Source organism: Tachyglossus aculeatus, chromosome 15 (genome assembly GCF_015852505.1).
Source record: "Tachyglossus aculeatus isolate mTacAcu1 chromosome 15, mTacAcu1.pri, whole genome shotgun sequence".
Taxonomy (NCBI): domain Eukaryota; kingdom Metazoa; phylum Chordata; class Mammalia; order Monotremata; family Tachyglossidae; genus Tachyglossus; species Tachyglossus aculeatus.
In genome coordinates, this window is record NC_052080.1 from 23,116,201 (window position 1) to 23,143,030 (window position 26,830).

Below are 26,830 nucleotides of genomic sequence, written 5' to 3' on the forward strand. Positions count from 1 at the left end.
ATCTAGTCCCTTCTAGACTATGAGCCCATTGTTGGGTAGGGACCGTCTCTATACGTTGCCGATTTGTACTTCCCAAGCGCTTAGTACAGTGTTCTGCACACAGTAAGCACTCAATAAATATGACTGATTGAATGAATGACAATGAATGAATGTTATTTGTTAAGTACTTAGTATGCACCAAGCACTGGGGTAGATACAAGGTCATCGGGTTGGACACTGTCTCTGCCCCACATGGGGCTCACATTCTTAATCCCCTTTTTACAGATGATGTAACTGAGGCACAGAGATGTAAAATGATTTGCCCAAGGTCACAGAGCTGAAAAGCGGCAGAGCTGAGATTAGAACCCAGGTCCTTCTGACATCCAGGCCATTAGGCCACACTGCTTCTCAATGCATCAACTGAACAGATTTAGACAACAATGATTCTCATTTATCCAAGGGAGATGACACATGGCTTTGCAGCCCAAGCAAAATAAAATATGGCAGCCAAATAGGAATATAGTCAAAGGAGAAAAAAAGGAGGGAGACCCAATAGTGCTTGGTACAATTCCTGAGGACCTGTCAAGTGGAGCAAACTTCAAAGACCCAATTCAAAACAAAGAGCCAAGCACAATGTTTCCCAAATACACCTAAATAAATCAAGATGTAAACAGGAGGAAGGGTCACCAAACGAGAAAAGACACAATATTCATTTAGTTCCGCAACTTGAGTTCTGTTCAAAACATACTAGCATCACAGTGTGCCCATTAATGAAGTGAAAATGCAGGTGGAGGTTTCTGAGGAGCAAATACCCCCTCAGGAAAGTCGACAGAGAACAGTCTCACATCCTCTCTGAAAAATAAAAAAATTCCTCTCTGTCTTCAACAGAACAGAGGAGGCCACCTTTTAAATCGCCCACCAGGCGCTGAAATAAGTTGGAGAGCTTGAAGGGTGTAAAATCAATGCATTAATCAACCAAGAGTATTTATTGGGTGCCTGTGTGCAGACACTGCTCTAAGTGCTTGGGAGAGTTTAATAAAGGTAGAAGACAAGATCCCTGCCCATGAGGAGCTTAAAATCTATACAGGGAGACAGAAAATAATTTGCAAATAGGAGGAAGAAGAGCTCAAATTCTAAAATTAATTTCCCCCCAAAAAAATTCAATGTCATCTTCCAGACCCTCCCTACCAATTTGGACAACATCAACAGATTTCCCTCTTTGAGCAATGTGGCCGCGCCTCCAAAGCAGGAAAGAAATCCAACTGTTGAAAAGGAGAAGTGGAACACGGAATCAAGAGACCGGACAAACAGCAGCTCCTGCTGCTGTGGCTGCAACCGAGCTGAAAAGAGAGTTTTCTCAAATTAGAGGCCCAGTGCAAGGCCTCTTATTCACTGGAGCTAAATAATCCTTGTTCTGTTCACTGGAAGTCCATGACGCCAGATCAAGATTGGAAATACCCTTTTCATTAGCTCTAAAGGCCATCCCAGTCTCTTTTCTCTTTCCCTTGGGATTTTCTGATCCCAGAAGGGTCAGAGTCCAGCCGCCTAATTACATTTCTTTGAACAATTCCGTTGGCCCAAGGCTCTGCATTTCGGAAGCTTCATGGTATAAGACGGAGATGAAGGAAGCTAATTTTTCAACATTTTGGAGCCCCGATCCCTGAAAATTTTGACCACATTAAGTTTCAGTTCCCAAAAGTGCTTAGAACAGTGCTTTGCACATAGTAAGCGCTTAATAAGTGCCATTATAAAAAAAAAAGTGGACTTGATGGCTTTAAGAAGAGGGTGGCTCACCAATCCAAATCTCTCACTGCTAGGACCAAGACAGTCCGAGGATACTGTATTTCATCATTAAATGTCCTTGTGAGCCATGCATGAAAAACTGGAAATGATCAACAGTCCCAAGTGAAATTCCCGTTACTGACCAATCACTACAAAGGGTACATTAAGGGAACCTTGAATCGACTGGACGTTTATGTCTTTCGAAAAGTCATCTGCCTAGCAAAAGATCAACTCTGCCTTCCTCTTTAATCTCCCTCAGCCGTACTCAAATTATACCACGTGGAGACACCAAAGCACCAGGAGGAGGGGAAAAACAAAATGAAGGGATGTTCTGAAAACCACTGCTAACTTCATCACAGATCATTCAGAAATTAGAATGAGCATTATCTGGCACTGTTAAAAGGAGGCACATGTCCCCTCTAGACTGTAAACTCATTATGGGCAGGGAATGTGTCGACCAACTCTTAAACTGTACTCTACTAAATGCTAGTACAAAGTTCTGCACAGAGTAAGCACTCAATTAATACATTTGATGGGACGCAGCATGGCCTAATGGCAAGAGCACGGGCTTGAGAGATCATGGGTTCAAATCCCTGCTCTGCTACTTGTCTGCTGAGTGACTCTGGGCAAGTCACTTAACGTGTCTATGCCTGAGTTACCTCATCTGTAAAATGCGGATTAAGAGTGTGAGCCTCTTGTGGGGCAGCGACTGTGTCCAACCTGATTACCTTGTATCTACCCCAGGGCTTAGAACAGTGCTTGGCCCATAGTTAGCACTTAAAAAGTCCCAGAACTATTATTATCAAAGTCCTACGCCAATATCAGCAATGCAAAATGAACCAAAGCAAAGCTCTCTGAAGAAATACAAGTCAGACCCTGGGAGCAAACATTTGAAGATGAAATGAGGAACTTTAAACAGGCACGTCATTCAGGGCACAGATGTAATAATAATAATAATAATAATGGTATTTGTTAAGCACTTACTATGTGCCAAACACTGTTTAAGCACTAGGGTAGATACAGGGTAATCAGGTTGTCCCACATGGGGCTCACACTTTTAATCCCCATTTTACAGAGGAGGTAACTGAGGCACAGAGAACTTAAGTGACTTGCCCAAGGTCACACAGCAGACAGGTGGCGGAGGTGTGATTAGAACGCACGTCCTCTGACTCCCAAGTCTGTGCTCTTTCCATTAAGCCACGCTGCTTCTCTGTGAAACGGTGTTGAGGCTGTTGCCATCGGACAATGCGCTACATAAAGAGAGATTGCCGTGAGGTCTTTAGGACCTCCGCGCATTCCATTTCTAAAAAGATATGGAACCTGTTCCCCATCCAGGTGTGGTTTGCCGCTGCAGGCAAAGTGGCCTTCATTTCTGGGAACGGGAGCACGTGTTTGATTAATCAGATTATTGGCCGGCAAAGGCATCTAGAGGAACTCCTCTGTGAACAACTCCCAGTCCTTAGGGTTACGGGAAAGGTTACACTATGAAACTGGAGGATCTTGGTACCAAGGAGCTGAATCACCATCTTTATACGCTGAATTTGGACCAGTTTTTATGAAGCAACACCTCTCCCCTTAAAGCAATTCAAGGGAGTTATTAACAATGGCTGTCCAATCTCTTGACCTAAATTCCCAGCAGAAATTTCTTGATCCTAAATTCCAGTTGGATTGCCCGTTGGTTTACCAACAAGCGGGACAGAGGTGAGTGAGCTAAGTGGGGGACCAAAGAACCCACCTGTATGTGTGTGGCCCAGCGCTGATCGCTGACTTGACTGCACTGACTTTGATTACCTATTCAGGTTTGGCAGCCGACCCAAATTATTATTTTAGAGGATCTGACTCACTGTTAGGTTCGGCATCGGCTCAGCCCGGCAATACGGACAAACTGGGCTACACCAGATTCACTAGCTCAAGTAGACTGCTCGAAAAGAAGAGCTTAAAGGAAAAATATCTGGGGGAGTTGAGGGGCAAGAGGAGTGGCACGGCTATATGAAACAGTTAAAGTTCGAGTCGGATTCCTTGGTGCCTGGCCTTCATGCAAGCCTTAGAAAGGAGTGCCTGCCCAAAAAGGATGAAATTCCAGGAGAGGGAGGAGAGAGGCTAAAAAGAAGGGGGCACGATGCTTTATGTCAGAGCATTTTGATCTGTTTGAGACTAATCCTTGTGAGAGGAGAAAAACTCAGAAGGAAATTAACTCCGCTTTCGAAGACAGGGAGAGACTTCACACAACAGAGGCCGGTAAAAGATAGCTGTCTTGGGGCTCAACTGTCGTGCCACTTCTTCCCGATTACCCTTTCTCACTTCGGCTATGAAAACTCCACCAGTGCCTTTCCTCCCATCACTGAGGGTGTAGACGCCTGTCTACATGTTTTGTTGTCTGTCTCCCCCTTCTATTCATTCATTCAATCGTATTTATTGAGCGCTGACTGAGTGCAGAGCACTGTACTAAGCGCTTGGGAAGTACAAGTTGGCAACAACCTTCTAGACTGAGACCGTTGTTGGGTAGGGACCATCTCTATATGTTGCCGACTTTTGTACTTCCCGAGCGCTTAGTACAGTGCTCTGCACACAGTAAACGCTCAGGAAATGTGACAATGAACGAATGAATGAGGACCCCTGATGCCAGCATGCCCTGTGCATGCCGGGTCAGGGATCGAAGGCTGCTGTGGCACACTTGGCATTTCCCCCGCCGGACAGCCATCCATGCCACCTTGCCCACACTTTCCCACCCTGGCGGGAAAGGCATAAACATCCGCAACACGAGGGATCCCCAAAACTTCGGGAAGACTGATGGCTGCTGTGTGGCCACAGGTCTGCTTTGGACTCTTGAGCCACAAGGAACCTCAAATTCTTATCCTCTAGCCATATCACCCTACTGGTTTGTTTGTTTTTCAACTGTGTGTTGTGTTTGTTACATCATTCCTGACATTTGTCTTCCTCCGGGCCTTTCTCTCCACCGTGTCTAATTCCCATCTGTGTGTTCTCTCCCCGCACGAGATACAGTGCTCTACACAAGGTAGGTACTTAATAAATACTATTGTTACTATTAAGGTTTGGGCTGCAGAAATTACTAGGCAATCCTGGAACCCGCCAAGCAAGATGGCAGAACCCTTGGATGGCAACAAATCCTGTCACTTGTGGTGGTAACATCATGCGTGACCTTCTGACCTAAGTGAAACCTTTTCCATTTGGAATGTTATTTGGAAACATTTATTCATAAGATGAAAACACGTGCCGCAATCATAAAATTAACGAGTAATAGAGGGTAGAAATGGAAAATAAGTTGGCCACTTTCTACCTGAAGCCAAGTCAGAACTGCTATTTTACAGAACAGTAGATAGTACCATATATTCAAGGGTGCAGTCTGAAAGTCCCATAACCTGTCCTTTGCAATATTTTCCTTGGGAGATTATTTTCTTAACGCCATGCTCTAAGATTTAAAGGATAAAAGCTTTTGTAAAATGAGTTAAAGGGCTAGAACAAAATTTCAGTGTCTCACTTCCTCTAATGAACCCCCAAAGGAAGTTGACCAGTTTGGTAAACATTCTCTATTGCCCACATTTGGATGAGCCCTGTAACAATTTGAAGGAAAGCCTCATGAATTGTATATATAGAGGCAGTTTCCTTATAAATATAGGAAGCCTGACTTCAGCCTATAAAAAAACCCAAAAATGTTAAGAGCAACTTGTCCTCATAAAGACCAGCCCGACAGAGTTGTTATTATTAGCAAAATGCAGTGCCAATCATATAAATGTACGGGTTGGATGGATACAAACACAACCTAATGAAACACTATTAGTGTGCCCACAGCCCTTAATGCATTTGGCAAAGTAATCACACTAACACAACTGCTGATATACTCTAATTGTACAGTTTCCTCTTGCCACTTTCTCCTTTATTGAGTAATCACAACTGCTTCACTTTCTTTGTCATCGGGAATGAGTCCCTGGGATTGAACAGTTGAAGATCAACTCATCAAAATGCCCATCTCATCCCAAAAGTGGTTCCAAATTACCTTCTTTTAAAGTCCATTTGATGGAACCAGTCCTCTTGCTGACAGCATGCAAACTTCCATCCAGAGTAGAAACAAACAAGAGGGTTTCAGGAAGGGTTACTGTGCTGGTACTCCCAAAACTCTGAAAGGGGAGAGAAAAAATAAATAAATTCTTACTGTTAACACAATCTGCCCATCACACAGATGTAAATCCGCAGTTTAGAAGTTGCCCTTCTGGAAATTCACAGACCTACCAGCAGTCTGAGAAAACAGACACTCAAAGCAGAGGAACTGGATTTACAAACTGGAATCACTGGTATGGGGTAACAAATGTCAAACAGTGAACAACCAATGCAATGAAGATAAGAAGCAAGACGCTGGGCAGCCCAAGTCCTCATCTCCATTACCTTTAAGTTGGTTCTAACAACAGAAAACAAAGGTGTTCCAATAAGACCTACCAACTCCTAAGGGGAAACTGAGTACGGATTTTAAAAGGCCTCAATGCATCTTTGACATCTTTTTCAATGTGAGCTGTCACCATCCACCAAAGAGAGGCCACTCAACAAACTGATGCAGATCCAGAGCTCTTGATTTCCTCAATCAGAAAGCTAGGCCATAATTCATATTTAAATGGCAAATTCCAAAGGCATTCTAACCACAAGTACTTTTAAAATTTAAATGTAAAATTAGCTTTAAAGATTTACAAACAGCAGCAGCACCGCATCGTTCCAGGGGGTGAGAACAACAGCCAACTGCCTTTAAAACCGCATTCTTGTCCATCACAGGCTGGGGAAATTAAATACATCTTCTATTTCATAACCCAAATGGTTTCCTCAACATTTAAAAACAAACTACTTAAAGGTGAATTCAAGATCTGCATGATGAAAGAGGGGCAGGAGGGCCCGGGTCCATCTTTGCAATGTCCCAGTGGCAGGACTACACTAAGCGCTTAGTACAGTGCTCTGCACGCAGTAAGCGCTCAATAAATACGACTGATGATGATGAAGCGTGATGGGTTTTAACCCTCTGACATTTTTTCACGCATTCTCAGACTACCCTGGAGGTGACTCTGCAAGTCACTCTGCAAAAGAGAAGGCTCTCCCATGGGGCGGACTAAATAACAAATGAGATGTAAAGCATGGAAATTCTCAGTCTAGGCTTGCAACTCACTTGAGTGGAATAAAAGCCACTGGAGAACAGGAACTGCTTCTTCAATTACATGGCCCACGGTACAGAACCATACAAAGGAGACTGCTTAAATGTCACCTCCCTGACACTCAAAGCATTTGGAAATACTAAAAATTCTGGGTCTCTCCTTTGCTTTACCTGACCTGTGTGTTGCTGTCCCCAAGCAGTCAATACCAATACGATTCCTATTATCCCTCTGTTCAGTTTTCCTCCTTCCCTGCTCCTTAAAATTCTCTTCCTGTACCTTCCTGAACTCTCAAGGCTACTGAGGGGCCTCCCTCTCTTCTAGGCTCATTTTACCTGGCTTCAGGCCCAACCTGCTAGTTCAAGTTCTTTCTCTCTTTTCCTGCTCCTTTACTCCTTCACAATTACTGCCACCAGAGAGTGTTAGATGATGATGAATTTGCTACCTTTTCTTTATATTAATCATTGCCTAACATGACGGTATGGCCAGTCCTCTCAAAGTTGTGGGTACACCCCACCAGATAACACTGGGTTGTGGAGAAGATTCTGCTCAATTTATATGATGTAGTAATGCTGGAGAATCATCATCATCGTCATCATCAATCGTATTTATTGAGCGCTTACTGTGTGCAGAGCACTGTACTAAGCGCTTGGGAAGTCCAAGTTGGCAACATATAGAGACAGTCCCTACCCAACAGTGGGCTCACAGTCTAAAAGGGGGAATGCAACAAGAAACCTGGACACTACTACTAGAATATATATTCCCATCTTCCGGGAAACTCTTTGAACTCAACAGGCTCCAAACATCAGTGAAAGACTTAGATACTATCCTTCCAGTGATGCTTTATGAGGATTATAGGGCCCTTGAGGTACTCCGGTAAGGAGATCGAATGATGATCAATTATTTTTATGGTATTTGTTAAGTGCTCACTATGCGCCAGGCATTGTACTAAGCTCTGGGGTAGATACAACCTAATCAGGTTTTGGACACAGTCTAGATCCCACATGGGGCTCACGGTCTTAATACCCGTTTTACAGATATGGTAACTGAGGCACAGAGAAGTGAAATGACTTGCCCATGGTCACAGGTTAGAGAGGTGGCAGAGCTAGAATTAAAATCCAGGTCCTTCCGACTCCCAGGCCTGTGCTCTATTCACCGGGCCATGGTGCTTCTACGGCTTCTCAAAATGGCTCTGCAAAGTCAGCCTGACTTAACGGGCTGAAGACAAACTTCCAGAAAATGGAGGAATTGTACCAGCCTGTACTAGGGAAACTCCGCACACATTCACAGATTTTAATCGGCAGTAGAGAACTGAGAGTTTTGCTCTCTCAGGAGCACACTGTCCAGTGACCCTGTGATTAAACAAAAATGTCAAAAGCCAAATCAGGAAAGACTGTGCCTTTCAGGAATCTGTCACTCAGAACATGTGGGTGTCTTCAAACTTCAGACCAAACAGACGTCTACAAAACTGCAATGTTGTCCAACCTCCTATATAGTTTCAGATTTAACCCATTACAAACACATCCAGTGTCTTGACCAGGTCCATTCACTATCACACAACATCAAGTGACAAGTGGACCCTCCTGTGTAGAGATTGGCGACTAAAGAAAACCGGCTTAGGCATCATATATCTAGACTGTGAGGCCATTGTTGGGTAGGGACCGCCTCTATGTTGCCGATTTGTACTTCCCAAGCGCCTAGTACAGTGCTCTGCACACAGTAAGCGCTCAATAAATATGATTGAATGAATGACAGGAGCACAAATGGATAGGCCTTGGAACAAAGTGATTCTAGCAGTATCAAAGCTACGCTCATCTCATCACAGCTTTGCTGGGTGTGGGACTCGTGTAGCACGGAGAGTAGTATGATACCCAAACAGCTGCTGTACAGTTACCTGAAAAGGAGCAACTAAAAGCCAGGAAGACAAAGGAAGAACTTAAAACCTCACAGTCAACCACCACCTTAGGTAATACGGGATGGCAGCTAAAAGTTGGGATACAGCTGACGGGCAGCTTTGACGCGACAGGCTGCCATCGAGAAAAGACGGCGCCTTGTGAGCCGAAGCTGTGAGAGCCTCACGAGACTGGGACACAAAACTGAAAATGACACCAGGTGCTAGAGACGGCAAAATCACAGGGAACAGTCTTTGTGTACGCAGAGTGTGGCTGGGACTGACAGGCTAATGGTCTTTTCAGCCATTCTCCCACCTGTGGATATACTTCACCATCAAAAGAAGGATCTTTGAATTCAAAGGGCAACCTCATAAGCGTATTTAAATATCTGCTGTATATCAGTCCGTGCCTATTAGATTAAGAACACCTGCTCTTTTAACAAGCCTGAAAGACAAATATTATTAAGAAGTCTCCTACAATCATCATCAATCGTATTTATTGAGCGCTTACTGTGTGCACAGCACTGTACTAAGCACTTGGGAAGTCCAAGTTGGCAACATATAGAGGCAGTCCCTACCCAACAGTGGGCTCACAGTCTAAAAGGGGGAGACAGAGAACAAAACCAAACATACTAACAGAAATAGCTGTGTATCTGGCCTAACAGAGGCATGAAAATGAGCACTTTGCAAATGATTTCCTGCCTGGGGCCTGGACTGCGTTCTGCAGAAACTGGGGGATACACAATGATGCTCACCTTCCACAGGAGATAATGGTCTCTTGGAATTACCTGAATTTTCTGGAGGCGGTAGCATGGCCTAGTGAAAAGAACATGTATGTTTGGTTTTGTTCTCTGTCTCCCCCTTTTAGACTGGGAGCCCACTGTTGGGTAGGGACTGTCTCTATGTGTTGCCAATTTGTACTTCCCAAGCGCTTAGTACAGTGCTCTGCACACAGTAAGCGCTCAATAAATACAATTGATGATGATGATGGGCCTGGGAGTTGGATGACCTGGGTTCCAGCCCAGCCCCTGCCAGTTGCCTGCTGCGTGACTTTGTGCAAGTCACTTCACTTCTCCGGGCCTCAGTTTTCTCATCTGTAAAATGAAGATTCAATGCCTATTCTCTTTCCTACTCAGGCCATGAGCCCCATGTGGGACAGGGACTGTGTCCGACCTGATTAACTTGTACCTACCCCAGTGCCTGACACATAGTAACTCCTTAACATGTAATAATAGCCATAACAATAATAATAAAGGAACGCTGGGCCTCGGAGACGACAGTCTCATCACTGTGGTATTTATTAAGTGCTTATACTCTGTGCCAAGAGTAGATGTAGGATAATCAGATGAGGCAAAATCCCTGTCACATCCTGGGTTCGCAGTGTGCGAGAAGGAGCGGAGGGGGCTAGAAACATTCTCACCAGTCCAGGCATTTACTGCAGGATTAATCAGGGTTGCAGAGAGTCTTTGGGTTGGCAATTCCTACTGAGAGCTCACCTCCTCCAGGAGGCCTTCCCAGACTGAGCCCCCTTTTTTCCTCTCCTCCTCCCCATCCCCTCAACCTACCTCCTTCCTCTCCCCACAGCACATGTACATATGCTTGTACAGATTTATTACTCTATTTATATTTTACTTGTACATATTTACTATTCTGTTTATTTTGTTAATGATGTGCATATAGCTTTACTTAATGATGGCATTTCTTAAGCGCTTACTAAGGGGAAAGCACTGTTCTAAGCGCTGGGGAGGTTACAAGGTGATCAGGTGTCCCACGGGGGGCTCACGGTCTTAATCCCCATTTTCCAGATGAGGGAACTGAGGCCCAGAGAAGTGAAGTGACTTGCCCAAAGTCGCACAGCTGACAAGTGGCAGGGCTGGGATTTGAACCCATGACCTCTGACTCCAAAGCCCACGCTCTTTCCACTGAGCCACGCTGCTTCTCTATTATAGAAGTATAGAATATACTTCTATTTATTCTGATGACGACACCTGTCCGCATGTTTTGTTTTGTTGTCTGTCTCCCCCTTCTAGACTGTGAGCCCATTATCGGATAGGGCCCATCTCTATATGTTGCCAACTTGTACTTCCCAAGCGCTTAGTACAGTGCTCTGCACACAGTAAGCACTCAATAAATACGACTGACTGAACGAATGAACCCCCATGGAGGAAATGAACTGTGTCTAACCAGATTAGCTTGTATCTACCCCAGCGCTTAGTACAATGCCTGGCACATAGTAAGGGCTAAAATACCACAATTATTAAAGATACACCTACATTTTCCATGGAAACCAACTTTCTCTAAGTTCAAAACCTCCAAATTCCAGGAAAGGCAGTGTTGCAGACCCCTCTGTTAACAGATTGCCCAATGTGATGGGCTCAAAGGTGAAGAGAAGAGCTAGCCAACTCGGGAACCTAGAAATAGTCCCGACCCTTTCACCTCCAAGTCAGTACTTATACGAGAGGCACTGCGGCCCTCATCTTTTTAGTTAGGATCAATTTTTCCCCTGGGAATCTCAACTGCAGGGGTGATTTACCAGCCACTCTGTCTGTATTCGTGAAGTACTTTTTCCCACATGTGCAACACACATCTAAGATACATCCTGCTGGAGTCAATCTCTCTCTAAATAGACGTTACATTGAGAAAGTCAATTTGTTTAACCTAAACCAACAGATGGATCCACATGTACTTAATTCCAGTTCTAATAATAATAATAATGATGGTATTTGTTAAGCACTTACTATGTGCCAACCACTGTTCTAATACAGAACCACAAATGGAGCATCACTGGGGCAAAGGAGCTTTTTTTAAGTATTAATTTTTTTTCTTTAAACAGTTTTTTTTTTTTTGCCCCACAGCGGGGAAGACTTGGAAGCAAAGGTGGATTTTCGAGAGTAAATATTGACACAACTCAAAGTGTCCTACAAAAGGGTTACCATAACAAAATTGCAACACAACCTGCAGAAAGGACTTTTTGGATCTGATCTAGCCCTCCGGGTCAGAAGGCAAGTGCTGTTTAGTCCTTTAATTCCCAGGCTGGAGCACAAATTTCTCCCATGCCATTTGTTAATGAAGGAAATTAGAGAAGCAGTGTGGCTCAGTGGAAAGAGCATGGGCTTTGGAGTCAGAGGTCATGAGTTCAAACCCCGGCTCTGCCAAGTGTCAGCTGTGTGACTTTGGGCAAGGCACTTGACTTCTCTGTGCCTCAGTTCCCTCATCTGTAAAATGGGGATTAAAACTGTGAGCCCCCCGTGGGACAACCTGATCACCTTGTAACCTCCCCTGTGCTTAGAACAGTCCTTTGCACATAATAAGCACTTAATAAATGCCATTATTATTATTAAAATTCCCCCTTTCAGCTGTCTCAGTGATGGATTGAGCCAGTCACTCGTAGGCCCTTTATCATCAATCGTATTTATTGAGCGCTTACTGTGTGCAGAGCACTGTACTAGGCCCTTTAATGCTTAGAGTGAAGCTGCTACTGTTTGGGAAGGTCATTCCTGGAGGGGAATCAGTTTTTTCCCCTTCCCGAATCGGCTCTCAGTTGCAGGGAGTGAGAGGGAAGAATCCTGCGGTTTTTGTGCGCTGTGAAATATAACCCGACGCAGTGGGCCATGTGCTGGTGCAGTGCTCTGCACACAGTAAGCGCTCAATAAACACGATTGATGATGATCGGTCATTTGCCTCCTTACAGCATCTCTGAACAGGGTGCACCATCCTTGCTCTAAACAATCCCCTGAGGTACTTGACTATATGACACAAACAATCATTCAGCTTTAATCACAATTCCCTTCTCCCTTTAGTGGGAAATGAAAATACTTTTAATTTTAATTTAATTTTTCTGTAATCTATAAAAGGTGGGCTCACGAGTGCGCAATGTTCTACAGTCACAGACAACACCCACCTATTTCTGCCAGCTCCCAAGCTGCTAGGCGTAGTGGGAATGTGCCAACACAACTATTGGAAACTACTAAAAATAAAAACCAACCACCGTGCACGTTTTGGTGGTGGAGAAACATACTTTTCTTCCTATCACTAAACTAATAACCTAGTAAACATGGGGGGCCCCTATATCTTCATCATCAATCGTATTTATTGAGTGCTTACTGTGTGCAGAGCACCGTACTAAGTGCTTGGGAAGTACAAGTTGGCAACATATAGAGAGTCCCTACCCGGCAGTGGGCTCACAGTCTGTATGTGTGTGTGTGCCTATATATATATATATAATCATGGTTCACAGATCTCATTAAGGACTGTAAGTTATTTATATTAATGGTTGGCTTTCCCTCCAGACTGTACATTCATTAAGAGCAGGGAACAAGGCTACCAACTGTGTTGTACTGTACTCTCCCAAGCCCTTTGGTATACCACTCTGCACACAATAAGCACTCAATAACTACTTTTAATTGATTCAATACAACTGATTGATATATACGCATCATGTGGTCAGTTTTGAAGGAGGGACTGTTTGCTACTTACAAGAAAGGGAGGAAGAGAGGAGGGGTTCAAAAATATTTAAACTAAAATATCAGTATTTCAGAAAAATGTAAAAGACAAAATAAAGGCCCAACAAATCACAGTGACTTCCGTCATCTCCATTAATGGAAAACTATTTCTGTGTATTAGGAATTCACATTTTAGCTGTGACACAGAAATCCCAAAGGCCTGGAAAACACCTGGAGAAGTCTAGCGCATTATTATTCTTGTTATAATTTTATATTCCAGGCTTTAAAAAAAATCCACTAGATGTACATTTCTACAATTTTAAGCATTATTTAATTGCTCCAACTTCTGGTTCTACTCTCACTCATCTCCAGAATCAGCAAACTCCATTCCTCACAAATCAAGCATAAGCTTCCTTCTCACTGTCACATCAATTTCCACCCTAATCACGAGAAAGCCAATAAAGATGTCAGTTAACTGTGATATTTGCTTTGGATTTGAGCCTTCAATTTGGGATGTGAAAAAACTGGCTTGTGCTCAGTTAACTGAATGTGGCCGAGTGGTTTCCGATCCACTTGGCTCAAAGAGAGACGTTTGCATCTGTGGCAATTCTGGGCAGTGTAATTACCACCATTTCACACTATCATAGTTTAGATTACCTTTCTCCCTCAATGAGACTGACAATTTTTTTTGGGGGGTGGGGGGGGGATCCAACTCTTCTTTGAAACTTGCCCAGTTTGTTGATTTCACACCAGGTTAATGTATTTCCTTGGCACCTGGTGCAACCTGATGGATAGAGCTTAGGCCTGAGAGTCAGATGGACCTGGACGCTAATCAAAGCGTTTAACAAATACCATAATTAATATTATTATTATTTGCCCAACAGGATCCCGGGAAAACTCCGGTAGGCCGTTGAGGCACCAAGCCGGGTCTCAAACACTTCATTGCTTTGGTGGAGCACCGAGCCACACGAAGACGTAATATGGCAATCGGCCTTAGAGGAGCTTCTATACTTCAAAGCTCCATCTCCTGCTCTCCAAAGGTTCACACCGAAAGCCCCGGGTGAATGGAAGGGTCAATACAGCCCTTTTCATTGGTGGTGGAGCCTCAGTTGTGCCTACTTCTGTCCTGAGTGAACAGCTTATGATGGGGCTTGAAGATTAATGTCCTTAGCATTAGCCACCCAGCTTTATTTTGGGGGGCTTTACGTTATCACTGAGCAACTTGATCTCGGAAGGGCTGTCCTTTAAGAGACGTTAGACCACGACCCTTTCCTTCTTGCTCAGAAAAAGACATGCAGTGGTAGTTTTAAGGAAAACTACTGTCTGGCCTATAGGAGTAGGTTAACATTACCTGTTACCGTCAAACAGGTTTTTACGCCCCGGGCTAGGGGTACACCTGTTCTCCCTCCTACTTAGACTTTGAGCCCCTTGAGGAACAGGGACTGCATGCAACCTGATCAACTTGTATCTCCCTCCAGCACATAGGAAGCGCTTAGCAAATACCCAGAGAATAATAATAATACACATTTCTGCTAAATGCAACGGCTGTTCTAACTGTCTCCACGGTCCCTGGTCACTAGAATGCAATATTATTCTGAAAAAAAAACCCTGGGGGCTGACAGGTCCCACACAAAGTCTTTTTCCACTCTATTACACATTTCCCCAAAGGCAGTAACTGACAACAAGTCTTTGCTCTTAGTCGGTTGACAAAAGTGGGCAAGGGAGGAAGAGTATATCACCCGTATAGATCATTCCTTCAGAAACTGATAAAAGTTGATAAGACTTTCAGAGACTTGGCTCATTTAGCTTCATGGCACTGTCACTATCAATAACCGAAAAACACGTGTTGAGCTTCTATTTGTTGATGGAGCTGATGTAAGTATGTGCGAACGCATTAGATATGACCTGTGAACCCTGGGAGCGGGGAGACATATTAAGAGTTAACATACAGTTAACATACAAGGACAAGATGGTGGTAATTGGCTCAATAAAAGACACCATTTTATCTACCTGTTTAAAGTCTCGTAACAATAGAAATTTCTAAGTATGAACTGTAAAAAGCAAGGCATAATAATCCTCTAAACCATCCCCACCATCTGTTACTTGGTGAAAAATCCTGAAATGGGAGGCTAAGGAACTGAATAAAGGCTCCAGTTGTTGCAACTGCTTTCAAACAAAAACCACGTACAGCACATCAATCGCACTTGATTAAAAACCACCTCCATCTGCCAGATGTCACCGAACCTTATTCTGCAGGTTAGCTACGAGAGATAAGCCTGTTTTTGGAGAGCCACCTGTGCCGACTTACTTCTCCAGAGCACATGGTGTTACACATTTGGAAACCTTCCTTTCCAAGTCCCAACTGTGGGCCTGGGTACTTATAAGCTCCTCCATCACATTCCCTCTATTTCAGGTAGTAGTCACCAAAGTTCTATGTCTCCATTATTTTGTAATTCTGCACCACAAAGCCGAAAAGGGGTATGAGCTGGGAGGATCTGGAAAAGGATGGTGGCACTAGGGTCACACCTGGTACAGTGTTAAAGAGAATGACCACCTCCCGCCAGAGGAATTGGACAGCCCAGGAATCAGTGTTGCTTCATGAGTGATTTCCCAGAGAATGAATTTCGGACATTTCGTGAAGGTGCGGTTGCGGGAATCGAATTCTAAAAACCAAACCTACTGCAACTTGCAAAAACCTTGAGTTAGGGTCTTCGGGGCCCAGTCAAGCCCCAAGTTTTCAAGTTGTCTCCGAAATGCTGCTCCACATAGAGGGCTCAGAGAAGCACACCTTGAGTTACTTGGAATGGGCTATTTCAGACTTGCAGGGATTTGAACCTGTGGTTCTAGAGAAGTTAGAGGTCACCATCTCTGAGCCCTCAATGTGGAGCAGCATTTCGGAGACAACTTGAAAACTTGGGGCTTGACTGGGCCCTGAAGACCCTAACTCAAGGTTTTTGCAAGTTGTAGTAGGTTTGGGTTTTAGAATTCGTTTCCCGCAACCGCACCTTCACAAAATGTCCGAAATTCATTCTCAGGGAGGAGCAATCACTCATGAAGCAACACTGATTCCTGGGCTGTCCAAATCCTCTGGCGGGAGGTGGTCATCCTCTTTTTAACACTGTACCAGGTGTGACCCTAGTGCCGAACCCAACGCAATCCGCAACGGTGGAGCCTCTGTACCACAGGACTCATCTCTACACAAGTTGCAACCTGACAAAGAGCAAGGCTGTTTGCAAAACCAGTGGATCAAGCCAGCAAACATCTGCTTTCACCATACCTACCGAACTGATATTACCAATTCAAAACACTTTTGAAAAATGCACCTTTCCAAACCGGCTTATGGTACGCCACTTGGGCTTCCTGCACTCTTTGGAAACATCACCCTGTGGGGTCGAGCTGTGGAGGGAGAAACCCCATGGACGGAGGCTGAGGTCTGCAGGAAGAGAACAGGCAAAATGCAATAGCTCACACTACAGCGATACTGGGCTCCCCAAAATTCTCAGAGGAAGAAGAAAAATAGAAGGAAAGGATTACTAACACCAAAAAAAAAAAAACACCTCCAGGGATGGCATCAACGGTCCTCTGAGCAACAGAAAAAGTCGGATCAGTCATTCATTCATTCACTCAATCGCATTTATTGAGTGCTTACTGTGTGCAGAGCACTGTACTAAGCGCTTGGTAAGTACAAGTCAGCAACATATAGAGACGATCCCTACCCAACAATGTGTTCACAGTCTAGAAGGGGGAGACAGACGACAAAACAAAACAATTAGGCAGGTGTCAAAACCGTCAGAATAAACAGAATTATAGATATACGCACATCATTAATAAAATAAAGTAGTAAATACGTACAAGTAAAATAAAGTAATAAATATGTACAAATATATACAATATATACAGCGCCTAGAACAGTGCTTTGCACATAGTAAGCGCTTAACAAATGTCATCATTATTATTATTACTATTATTATTCAGAGCTTTGCAGCTGGCTGCATGCTGCTGACGGTCCAGTCCACACGCTCCACAGCACCGGCCAAAGACTCCTCTCCCCTCCACTTCTGAATGCCTGGCGGACGGAGCAGGGGTCTGAAGCAGAGATAGAGGACGCTCCCTGGGGCCACATCCTAAATCAGATTATTGGATGAGCAGGAGGAAAGGTCATGCCAGGCCCTGCTTATTTATCTTCTCCTCTGCTCGACCTCCAGCCGCTGTCCTGCTCTTGACCTACCCTTTAGCCCTCCGCCACCTCTCACATTGAGATTCTAAGGGGTCCGAAAAGGAAAAGACTACTTTTCAAAAGGAACCCTGGCAGCTCCTAAACTGACAATACAAAACTGGTCCCCACAAAACTCCATGTTGACATCTCACAAAAGACGTTAAGAAATATATGTGCCAAGAAGGTTACCTATCTTGTCCTTTACATTGAGGCTAGCGGCACATGCCCAGAGACGGTTGCGAAAACAGTGTTGTACACTGGTCGGTTGGACTCTGTGCCCCCAAAATATCACACTTTGCCATGCCACGGTCGGGGAGGAAGTCTAAGTTCTAAGAACAGTCAATACGATTTTTGGCCAGGCCATTACAACCACCAGTCTTTCAGTTGTATTTACTGTACGCTTACTATGTGCAGAACACTGTACTAAGTGCTTGGTAAAGTACAACAAGCTTACAGTCTAGAGGGTCATGACAATGGAGTTAGTAGACCGGATCCCTGATCTCAAGACACTTACCATCTCCCAAGGAAAACAGACACTAAACTAATTTACAGGCAAGAGGAAGCGATGGAGCATAACCCAAATCACTGGACACTCAGGAGGTCATAATAATAATAATAATAATAGTATTTGTTAAGCGCTTACTATGTGCAAAGCACTATTCAAAGCACTGGGGAGGTTACAAGATGATCAGGTTGTCCCATGTGGGGCTCACAGTTTTAACCCCATTTTACAGGTGAGGTGACTGAGGCCCGGAGAAGTGAAGTGACTTGCCCGAAGTCACACAGCTGACAGTTGGCGGAGCCGGGATTTGAACCCATGACCTCTGACTCCAAAGCCCGGGCTCTTTCCACTGAGCCACGCTGCTTCTCTAATAATGAATTTCTGAACTCTATTGGGAAAAGTATCCTTCATCCCAGTGCTCAAAAAACTAAGGGTGAAAAGAGAGATGAAGCTTGAGCACATGGGCATGTGGCTGAAAAGTCTTGTGCACGAAAATGTGAGAGCTAGGACACAGGAACACAGAATATTGGACTGCTGAGTGCCAATAACTTTTGGATGGATGTTATGAGCCAAGGACTTGGGTGGCCAAAATGCGGAATTTAAGTCTAAAAAGACTTTATGTTTTTAAACAAAGAGTGTGTTATGGGAAAGCAGCAAGTGGCTTAGAGAAGCAGCATGGCCTAGTGGAAAGGGCACAGGCCTTCAAGTCAGAGAATTTGGGTTATAACCCCAGCTCTGCCACTGGTCTGCTGTGTGACTTTTGGCAAGTCACTTAACTTCTCTGTGGCTCAGTTACCTTCATCTGTAAAATGGGGGTTAAGACCGTGAGCCCTTGTGGAACCTGGACTGTGCCCTCCCCACAGCACCTGCAAATATGTAATATGTTTGTACGTATTTATTACTCTATTTATTTATTTGTACATATTTATTCTAGTTATTTTCTTTTGTTAACATGTTTTGTTTTGTTGTCTGTCTCCCCCTTCTAGACTGTGAGCCCGCTGTTGGGTAGGGACCGTCTCTATATGTTGCCAACTTGTACTTCCCAAGCGCCTAGTACAGTGCTCTGCACACAGTAAGCGCTCAATAAATACGATTGAATGAATCAATGGGTATCATGTATCTACCCCAGAGCTTAGTACAGGGCCTGGCATGTAGTAAGCGCTTAACAAATACCATTAGAAAAAAAGATTTGTGGAAAAATCAGAAGATGGGTATGAAACTGTGAAAAGGAGAATGGGGAAATGGTAGAGAAATCATTAGAAATAAGGTAAAACTGCTTGCATTTTAAGATACTTGAATGCAATTTTGTTTATATGAACTTCTTGTATCAGATGATTTTTATAAAATCCAAATAAAGAAAATCAACAGCTGATGTTTGCAGAACTCCAGTTTACTGCCAACTTTCTATTTGGGTACGCTTTCTAGAACCTTTTTATTCGGCTTCTTCCACAGTGGCCCAAAGGGAAATTTGGTGGAGTCCAGCTACAAGTGAAGTTAAATCTGGCTGCTTAACCGTCCAGTCTGTTAGCTCCCTCCAGCAACCATCACAGCTCAGGGACCAGTCACTTTCACCTGCCTTTAAAAGTTAGTGGAATAAAAAGTGTTGTGAATTTCATTGGCGCCTCAACTTTCGGCACTATGCCGCATGTAGCGTGGCTCAGAGGAAAGAGCACGGGCTTTGGAGTCGGGGGTCATGGGTTCAAATCCTGGCTCCGCCGCTTCTCAGCTGTGTGACTTCGGGCAAGTCACTTAACTTCTCTGTGCCTCAGTCACCTCACCTGTAAAATGGGGATTAAGACTGTGAGCCCCCGTTTGGACAACCTGATCACCTTGTAACCTCCCCAGCGCTTAGGACAGTGCTCTGCAAATAGTAAACGCTTAACGAATACCATCATCATCATTATTATTATTATTATTACTATGTAATTGGGTCGGCCCAAACACCTACAAACATGGGACTGCAATAAATATATGTGTGGGGAAAGTGAAGCACGAAAAAACCCAGATTCCAGGACTTGCTTACAGAATCCCTCTCCTCTCCTGCATTCTGAGAAGGGCATCTTCTTCCTCGGGCTATTTTGCTGTACCCTTTCGTTATTATTATGGCATTTGTGAAGCACTTACTATGTGTCAGGCACTGTTTTAAAGCCTTCCATCTTACCCAAGCCACCTCTGCCTCATATTTTTTCAATCTCTTCTCCAAATACTTGAAAGCCTCGAGTGTGGGACTGAGAGTCAGGAACCTTAGTTAATAATAATAATAATAATAATAATGGCATTTATTAAGCACTTACTATGTGCAAAGCACTGTTCTAAGCGCTTAGTTCCAGTCTTGGCTCTACTACTGGCCCACAGCGTGACCCTGGACAAATCACTTAACCTCTCAGTGCCTCAGCTTCCTCTGCAAAATAGTGATAAAAATCTGCTCTTGCCATCTCTCAAATGGTGAGCTCTATGTGGAACAGAATCTGTGTCTCATCTGATTATGCTGAACCTACCTTAGCACATACCACTTGGTAAGTGCTTAATAAATTCTACAATTATTACTCACACGGTTACCGAGAAAAATACCTTACCATGAACCTGACTTGATGCTTCAGGAAGAAGTAATTCAAGAAGCACGTAGTTAATTTTGATTATTGTACAATTAAAGGTCTGAGTCAAAAAGAACCTCTGGGAAAAAAAAATCCACGTATTTTTTCGAGGAGAAATGGAAGGGAACGCAGGGAACAGACAAATCTACGAAGCTTGAAGGCCTCACAAATGTCACTCACTCACCCCTCCAAAAAAATCAAGGGGCATTTAGTTCTGTGGAATTTACCAACTGAACAAGAAGGAAGAGATGAAGGGCTTAAGGAACCTAGTACCAAAGTTGTTTGCGTAGATAAAATAAATATGAGGAGTTCGGTTTCCACAGCAGCTAGACCTGTAACCTTGACAAGCCCAAAAGGCTCTTGGCAGAAATGCAGCAAAAAAAAGATAATCACCACAGGGAGGGCTATGGTTTAGAATGATAAACAAGATTTCCCCTACATCCTCTTAAAGGGGTGATTTTCAAAGCCAAGGGCAGAACAATTTGATTTTTAAACACTGAAAAGTCATGCTCAGTCAAAATGAAACCAACACAAAATCATCCCGTTAGGTTCAGCAGGCTTGTTACTGGAAAGCGCAAATAAAAAAAAAAAAAAATCAAAAAAACCAAAAAACATGTCCCATAAAGCTCGATCCCAAAGAATTGGTCTGAAGAGTTTCCACTTACTCCTGGAAGAACAGGAGGGTGAAAGTGTTGTCCTTCCACATGGCTGGAGAAAAGTCCATCCCTGAGTGCCTTTCATTCTGAATAATAATAATAATGGTATTTATTATGCATTTACTATGTGCAACGCACTCTTCTAAGCGCTGGGGAGGTTACAAGGTGATCAGATTGTCCCACGGGGGGGCTCACAGTCAATCCCCATTTTACAGATGAGGTAACTGAGGCCCAGAGAAGTTAAGTGACTTGCCCCAAGTCACACAGCTGACAACTGGCAGAGCTGGGATTTGAACCCATGACCACTGACTCCAAAGCCCATGCTCTTTCCACTGAGCCACGCTGCTTCTGAAGGAACATTAATTCCTGGCACCGGGAAAGGGGAATTATTTGAAAGACAGGCTCCCCAGCCATTACTGATTTTGACACAGCTCTGCTCGAACTGGGACCTCTTCAGGGAAGGCCAGTTTCAGTTACAGACACGGCCAACAAATGCAAGTTCAGTTTGCTTTACAGAAATATTACAGAGCTCTCTAGGGCAGAACACATGCACCTGCTGGGTTATTATTAGTGCACAAAGAAAGACTACATTCTGGGTTGATCGTTTTGGGCTGTTATTGCTCATCTTTATGGGCCACATCTCCCCGTGACCCAATCAGGTCATCAGGCTCCAGGAAAAAACAGATGGGTCAGTCACTCCGTTGACGGATACTCCCAAAAGAAAGTCCATAGCCGAGATATTTATGATTCTACACCTCCCTAAAAAATGGTATTCCCCACTTGCGAAACACAGGGTACTCAGCTCACCCCCAGGCAGAGAAGGGGAGAGGGAACACAAGGGGAACCTTTCTGGTGATGGAGAACAGATAGTCTGCCAAAAAGAGGGCCATCACTCCCGGCAGTAAGGAGTAAAGTAGGAAGAGAACTCTATTAAGAATAAAGCCCTGTGGAAGGAAAGCAGACGGCAAAACCCTTTTGTTCATTCACCATCCCCTTAACAGGGTTCGGCTTAGCCACCATTCCCTGCCCGGATGAGATTCTCCTTTTTGGGTGGAGAATGGGCAATTTTCAGATGGTGTGGAGAAGGAAACCACCACAGACACTGGGCAAGTGTGTTCTAAAAGCTCAGATGCTTCCAGGGTGATGGATGGAAACCCCAACAGAGATCAGGACCTTCTTACCTCCTTTCTCCACTGCTGGCAGCAGGTCAGTACAAGAAAGCAAATGAAGCCGCATATTTTTGAAATGGCGAAAACCAAACACACAGGATGGGCTTGTGATTGCTATGATATTATTGGCTTTTTAAAAAAAAAATAACCCCCCTGCAACAAAAAATAAAAAAATTAAAACAGAACTGGGTGAACTTGGCTTCACCAGACCCAAACTGCATGCAGTCGCCGGACAAAGTTCTAAAAGTTTCCCCATTCAGAAAAAGTTTCAAGGGAATGGTTTTGATAGTAAGGAGTCAAAACATGAAACCAGGATTGTATTTTGAGAATCTTGGCACCACCTAGATGCTAACCAGCGATTTGAGCATCTCAGAGAAAGGGACCAGGACTTTTCTTTGTAAACTTCATTTGACTAGACAGCACGGCAGACCCTCGAATATCTACAATGCTCTGTTGACCTGGAAAGAAGACCTTGGAAATGAGACAGGATGGAAAAAACACAGCTTCTGGTAAATATAATATGCAGCAGCCAGCACATTCATCATTCATAGCCTATGATTCACTGCCCCTATTTGTTAAGCAAGCACTATACTCTAATTACATTGCTAGGCTACAGGCCTAAAATCATTTGTGCATAATAAAAACTGAAGCCATTAAGAGTTACACATGAAGGCGTTTGCCATATTTACGGGCCTCAAATTAAAATCTCTGGTAAGGGAAGTTGTAGCCAACGAAGTGCGCAAACATACATGTATTCCGGACTCTGAAACCAAAGATGCACAGTGATTTTCTAAAGAGATATTGATCCAAACGTGGATTTTCCATAACAGAACCTGATCTTAATTCCCTCCAGGACCGGTAAAACTACTTCCCCACTCACATTCCAGGCCTGCTGGGTCACAGGATGCAGCCCCTGGACGCAGCCTACAAATTCCTGTCCCCAAAGTGCAAAAGGTAAGCTTAGTATGTAGATTTTCACTGGATCCCTTTCCCTCAGCATGAGAGACCCAGTGGAGAGACCCAGTGACTTGAATCACAAGCTGCCCAAGAGGGCTGAAAAGTTGGGCAGCTCATACATATGCCCAAACCCTGGGATCACTGACTTCTGCCACAGCTAATTTCATGGCAAACAGGTTAGAGAAACTAGCGCTTTAATAAAAACATTATTATTCCGGCCTCTCGAAAGGCCACAGAGTCATCGGCTAGTAGGATAATACATGCGTGCGTGTGAAAAGCATCAAAATGAATCATAAAAAAGGCCAAGGCTTCTCATTCGATCTAATTTCCCTGAAGAATGCACTCTTCGTGTGATTTCATACACACACTTGGCACTGGCTGAGGTAAGTGAGGAAAAAGCACAAGTAATTGCATCAGGGAAGAGATTCTCCTAGGCCGCAGTCACTTCTGTAAAATGGATAACCATTGAAGAGAGATGGTATCTGGCACCCTAGACCTTGTGTGTAATGGCCTACTTAGGGGCATTTGAAGGTGTCCCTCCTGAAGGGAAGATCGCAACCTTTCAGATTGAAGAGGTCTATACGTGGCTGACAATCCACTCCACAGTGCAGGCACAGAAAGACTGTCCAATGCTACTTGGGAGTCAGAGGACCTGGGTTCTAACCCCCCCTTGCCTGCTGTGTGACCTCAGGCAAGTCGCTTCACTTCTTTGGGCCTCAATTTCCTCATCTCTAAAGTGGGGACTGAATACCGAAATCCCTTCCTACTTAGAAATCCCCCTTCTTTCCTCTCCCCCTCGTCCCCCTCTCCATCCCCGTCTTACCTCCTTCCCTTCCCCACAGCACCTGTATATATGTATATATGGTTGTACATATTTATTACTCTGTTTATTTATTTATTTATTTTACTTGTACATTTCTATCCTACTTATTTTATTTTGTTGGTATGTTTGGTTCTGTTCTCTGTCTCCCCCTTTTAGACTGTGAGCCCACTATCGGGTAGGGACTGTCTCTATGTGATGCCAATTTGTACTTCCCAAGCGCTTAGTACAGTGCTCTGCACATAGTAAGCGCTCAATAAATACGATTGATTGATTGATTGATTGATTAGACTGTGAGCCCCAGGTGGGACAGGGACTGTGTCTGAGCTGATTATCTGGCCTGCGCCCCACTGCTTACTTAGTTCAGTGTTTGGCCGAGTAAGTGCTTGACAAATACCACTGTCATTATCATCTTTGCTCAACTGATGCTCCGCTATTGGCAGAGCTTATTGCTATTTTCAAAACTAGCTCCTGGATATCCTGGTCCGAAGCCTCTGCCCAAAGAAGAGCAATCCCTGGCCTGTTTGTGGCAAGCCATGTCCCACTGATCTGGTTCAGCCTCTGCTGGTATCCTATGAGGCTACCCAGTTTTTAAAATGTTTCCTCTCTCGTCCCCATTTGTGTATGCCCCAATTCGGCTCACCGTATTACGGTTTTTTAACCCCTTTTCTCACGCAAGAGTTCTGTTGTGTAGAAAACTGCCACACTACTAATGAACTCACTGTAGACCAAGGCAGCACACTGATAATTCTATTTTGCCATTTTACATTCACTGTGGCTTGCAGGTGATGCTGATGACGCTGGGTGATTCACGCAACCACTAATGTCAAGGTAAAGAAAAAAACTCAAACAACAACCTAAAAAAGCCCAGGTTAGATGAGCTAATTCTGGACTACAAATGACAGGAAAACAATAGACATTCCTACCGGATAAACAATCTCAACTCCACTGGACATGAGTAGCTTTGCATCCAATGATTTGACTGCCTATTTATCCAACAGAAAACGGAAGCCCAATTATAAAATACTCATAAACTCGGGGTTGTTTTTATATATATACCGCGAGTGGGTTGTCGAGATCTTATGCACATTCCTAAAAGGACAAGGTTCTGAATGATCTACTTTACAAGAAGATGCACTGATAAGGCCTCACTTTCATTTTAAGGGACAAAGCAGCAAAACTAAACCTTTTACACACATTCCCCTTTGCTTAAAACAAAAACTGCTACACTGGGGAGCTTTTTTTCCCCCAATTAACCATATTTTTTGCTGTTGGAAAATTATGACGGCAAATTCTGACCTCTTAAATGATAGCAATTACCACGATGCAGAATTCAGGCTTGAGGGGATTGAAAAAAAAAAGACCACATTGCCATCTCGAACGTCCTCCAGTACAGGAACTAGTTAGTCTTTTAAAGTTCTTCTCTGTATGAATTACTTACACGAACCCTGTAACCCAAGGATAGCAGACAGTGAATATTTAAAAAAAAAATCAGGAGAAAGGTATAGGCCACCTATACCAGCGTGGCTCGGTGTAAAGAGCACGAGCTTTGGAGTCAGAGGTCATGGGTTCAAATCCTGGCTCTGCCAATAGTCAGCTCTGTGACTTTGGGGAAGTCACTTAACTTCTCTGTGCCTCAGTTCCCTCATCTGTAAAATGGGGATTAAGACTGTGAGCCCCCCGTGGGACAACCGGATCACCTTGTAACCTCCCCAGCGCTTAGAACAGTGCTTTGCACATAATAAGCGCTTAATAAATGCCATCATTATTATTATTATTATACCAGGTTTATACTAGGTCAATAATTCATGGGAGTGCCTTTACTTAGATACCACAATATTTGTGAAAATGCCTGATAGTGTGTTGCAGCAATCCAAAATGTTAAGTCATCGGTCATTTTGACGATTTCATTTTCCACTAATATTCTTTTCTGTCAAATCGAGTCTAGTTTCACTACCTAAAGAGGGACGCTCACATAGTAGTAATAACGAAATTACATTTTTTAGGATGTTCCTCTGCATTTATGCAGGATTTGTTCCCTTACCTGAATAGAAAGTTATGTGCCTCCGGGTGGCTAGCATCACATGTACAACGGGCTGACGTACTCTTTCACACTGTTATAAATGGTGACTTTAAAAATCACAGCAGTCCTGTTTTCAAACCCTTGTTACTCCCAGATCACAAAGTCCATTCTAAGGCATATCCTCAGATATCACCCTACAGCCCTCAGGGTCTGTACCTGCCAAGTGTGCAGATTTGACTGATGATCTGGGCACCGCATACAACAAAACTCACTGAACAGAATCTGTATTTGCTACGCAAAAAACACACTAGCTGTTCATCATCCATACCCTCCTGGACAATAATACACAAGCTTTATGGTCATTTGAAAGGCCAACTCCTCCCGCCCACGAGGAAAAAAAACCCTGCAAATGCCCTCTAGTCAGCTGCCTCTCTTAGGCGGCCCATCCGGCCTCTACAGGTCCAAGTACCTCCCGGCAAGATGCAAATAAAGGGTTTCAGATACCATCAAAAATACTTTCAAGTGAGGAAACCGTCCCTTCATCAGACACTTCAAATTTTCTTCAGCTTCACCCGTGCCCCTGGGGTGGTTTAAGTGAGCCTCCCAGAGACGGGGTACCTGGCTGCAGTCAGACTTAGAAACCTGCAAGAAC

General features: G+C 43.9%; 1 protein-coding gene across 2 annotated transcripts in view; it reads right to left on the reverse strand.

Moving 5' to 3' along the window:
* ERN1 (endoplasmic reticulum to nucleus signaling 1) overlaps positions 1-26,830 on the reverse strand; it is a 77,600-nt gene that overhangs the window by 47,314 nt on the left and 3,456 nt on the right. For both annotated transcript variants that reach the window (XM_038757099.1, XM_038757098.1), the window contains exon 2: positions 5,777-5,897. In XM_038757099.1, the coding sequence (XP_038613027.1) occupies positions 5,777-5,897 (121 nt within the window). The remainder of the gene's footprint in view (positions 1-5,776; positions 5,898-26,830) is intronic.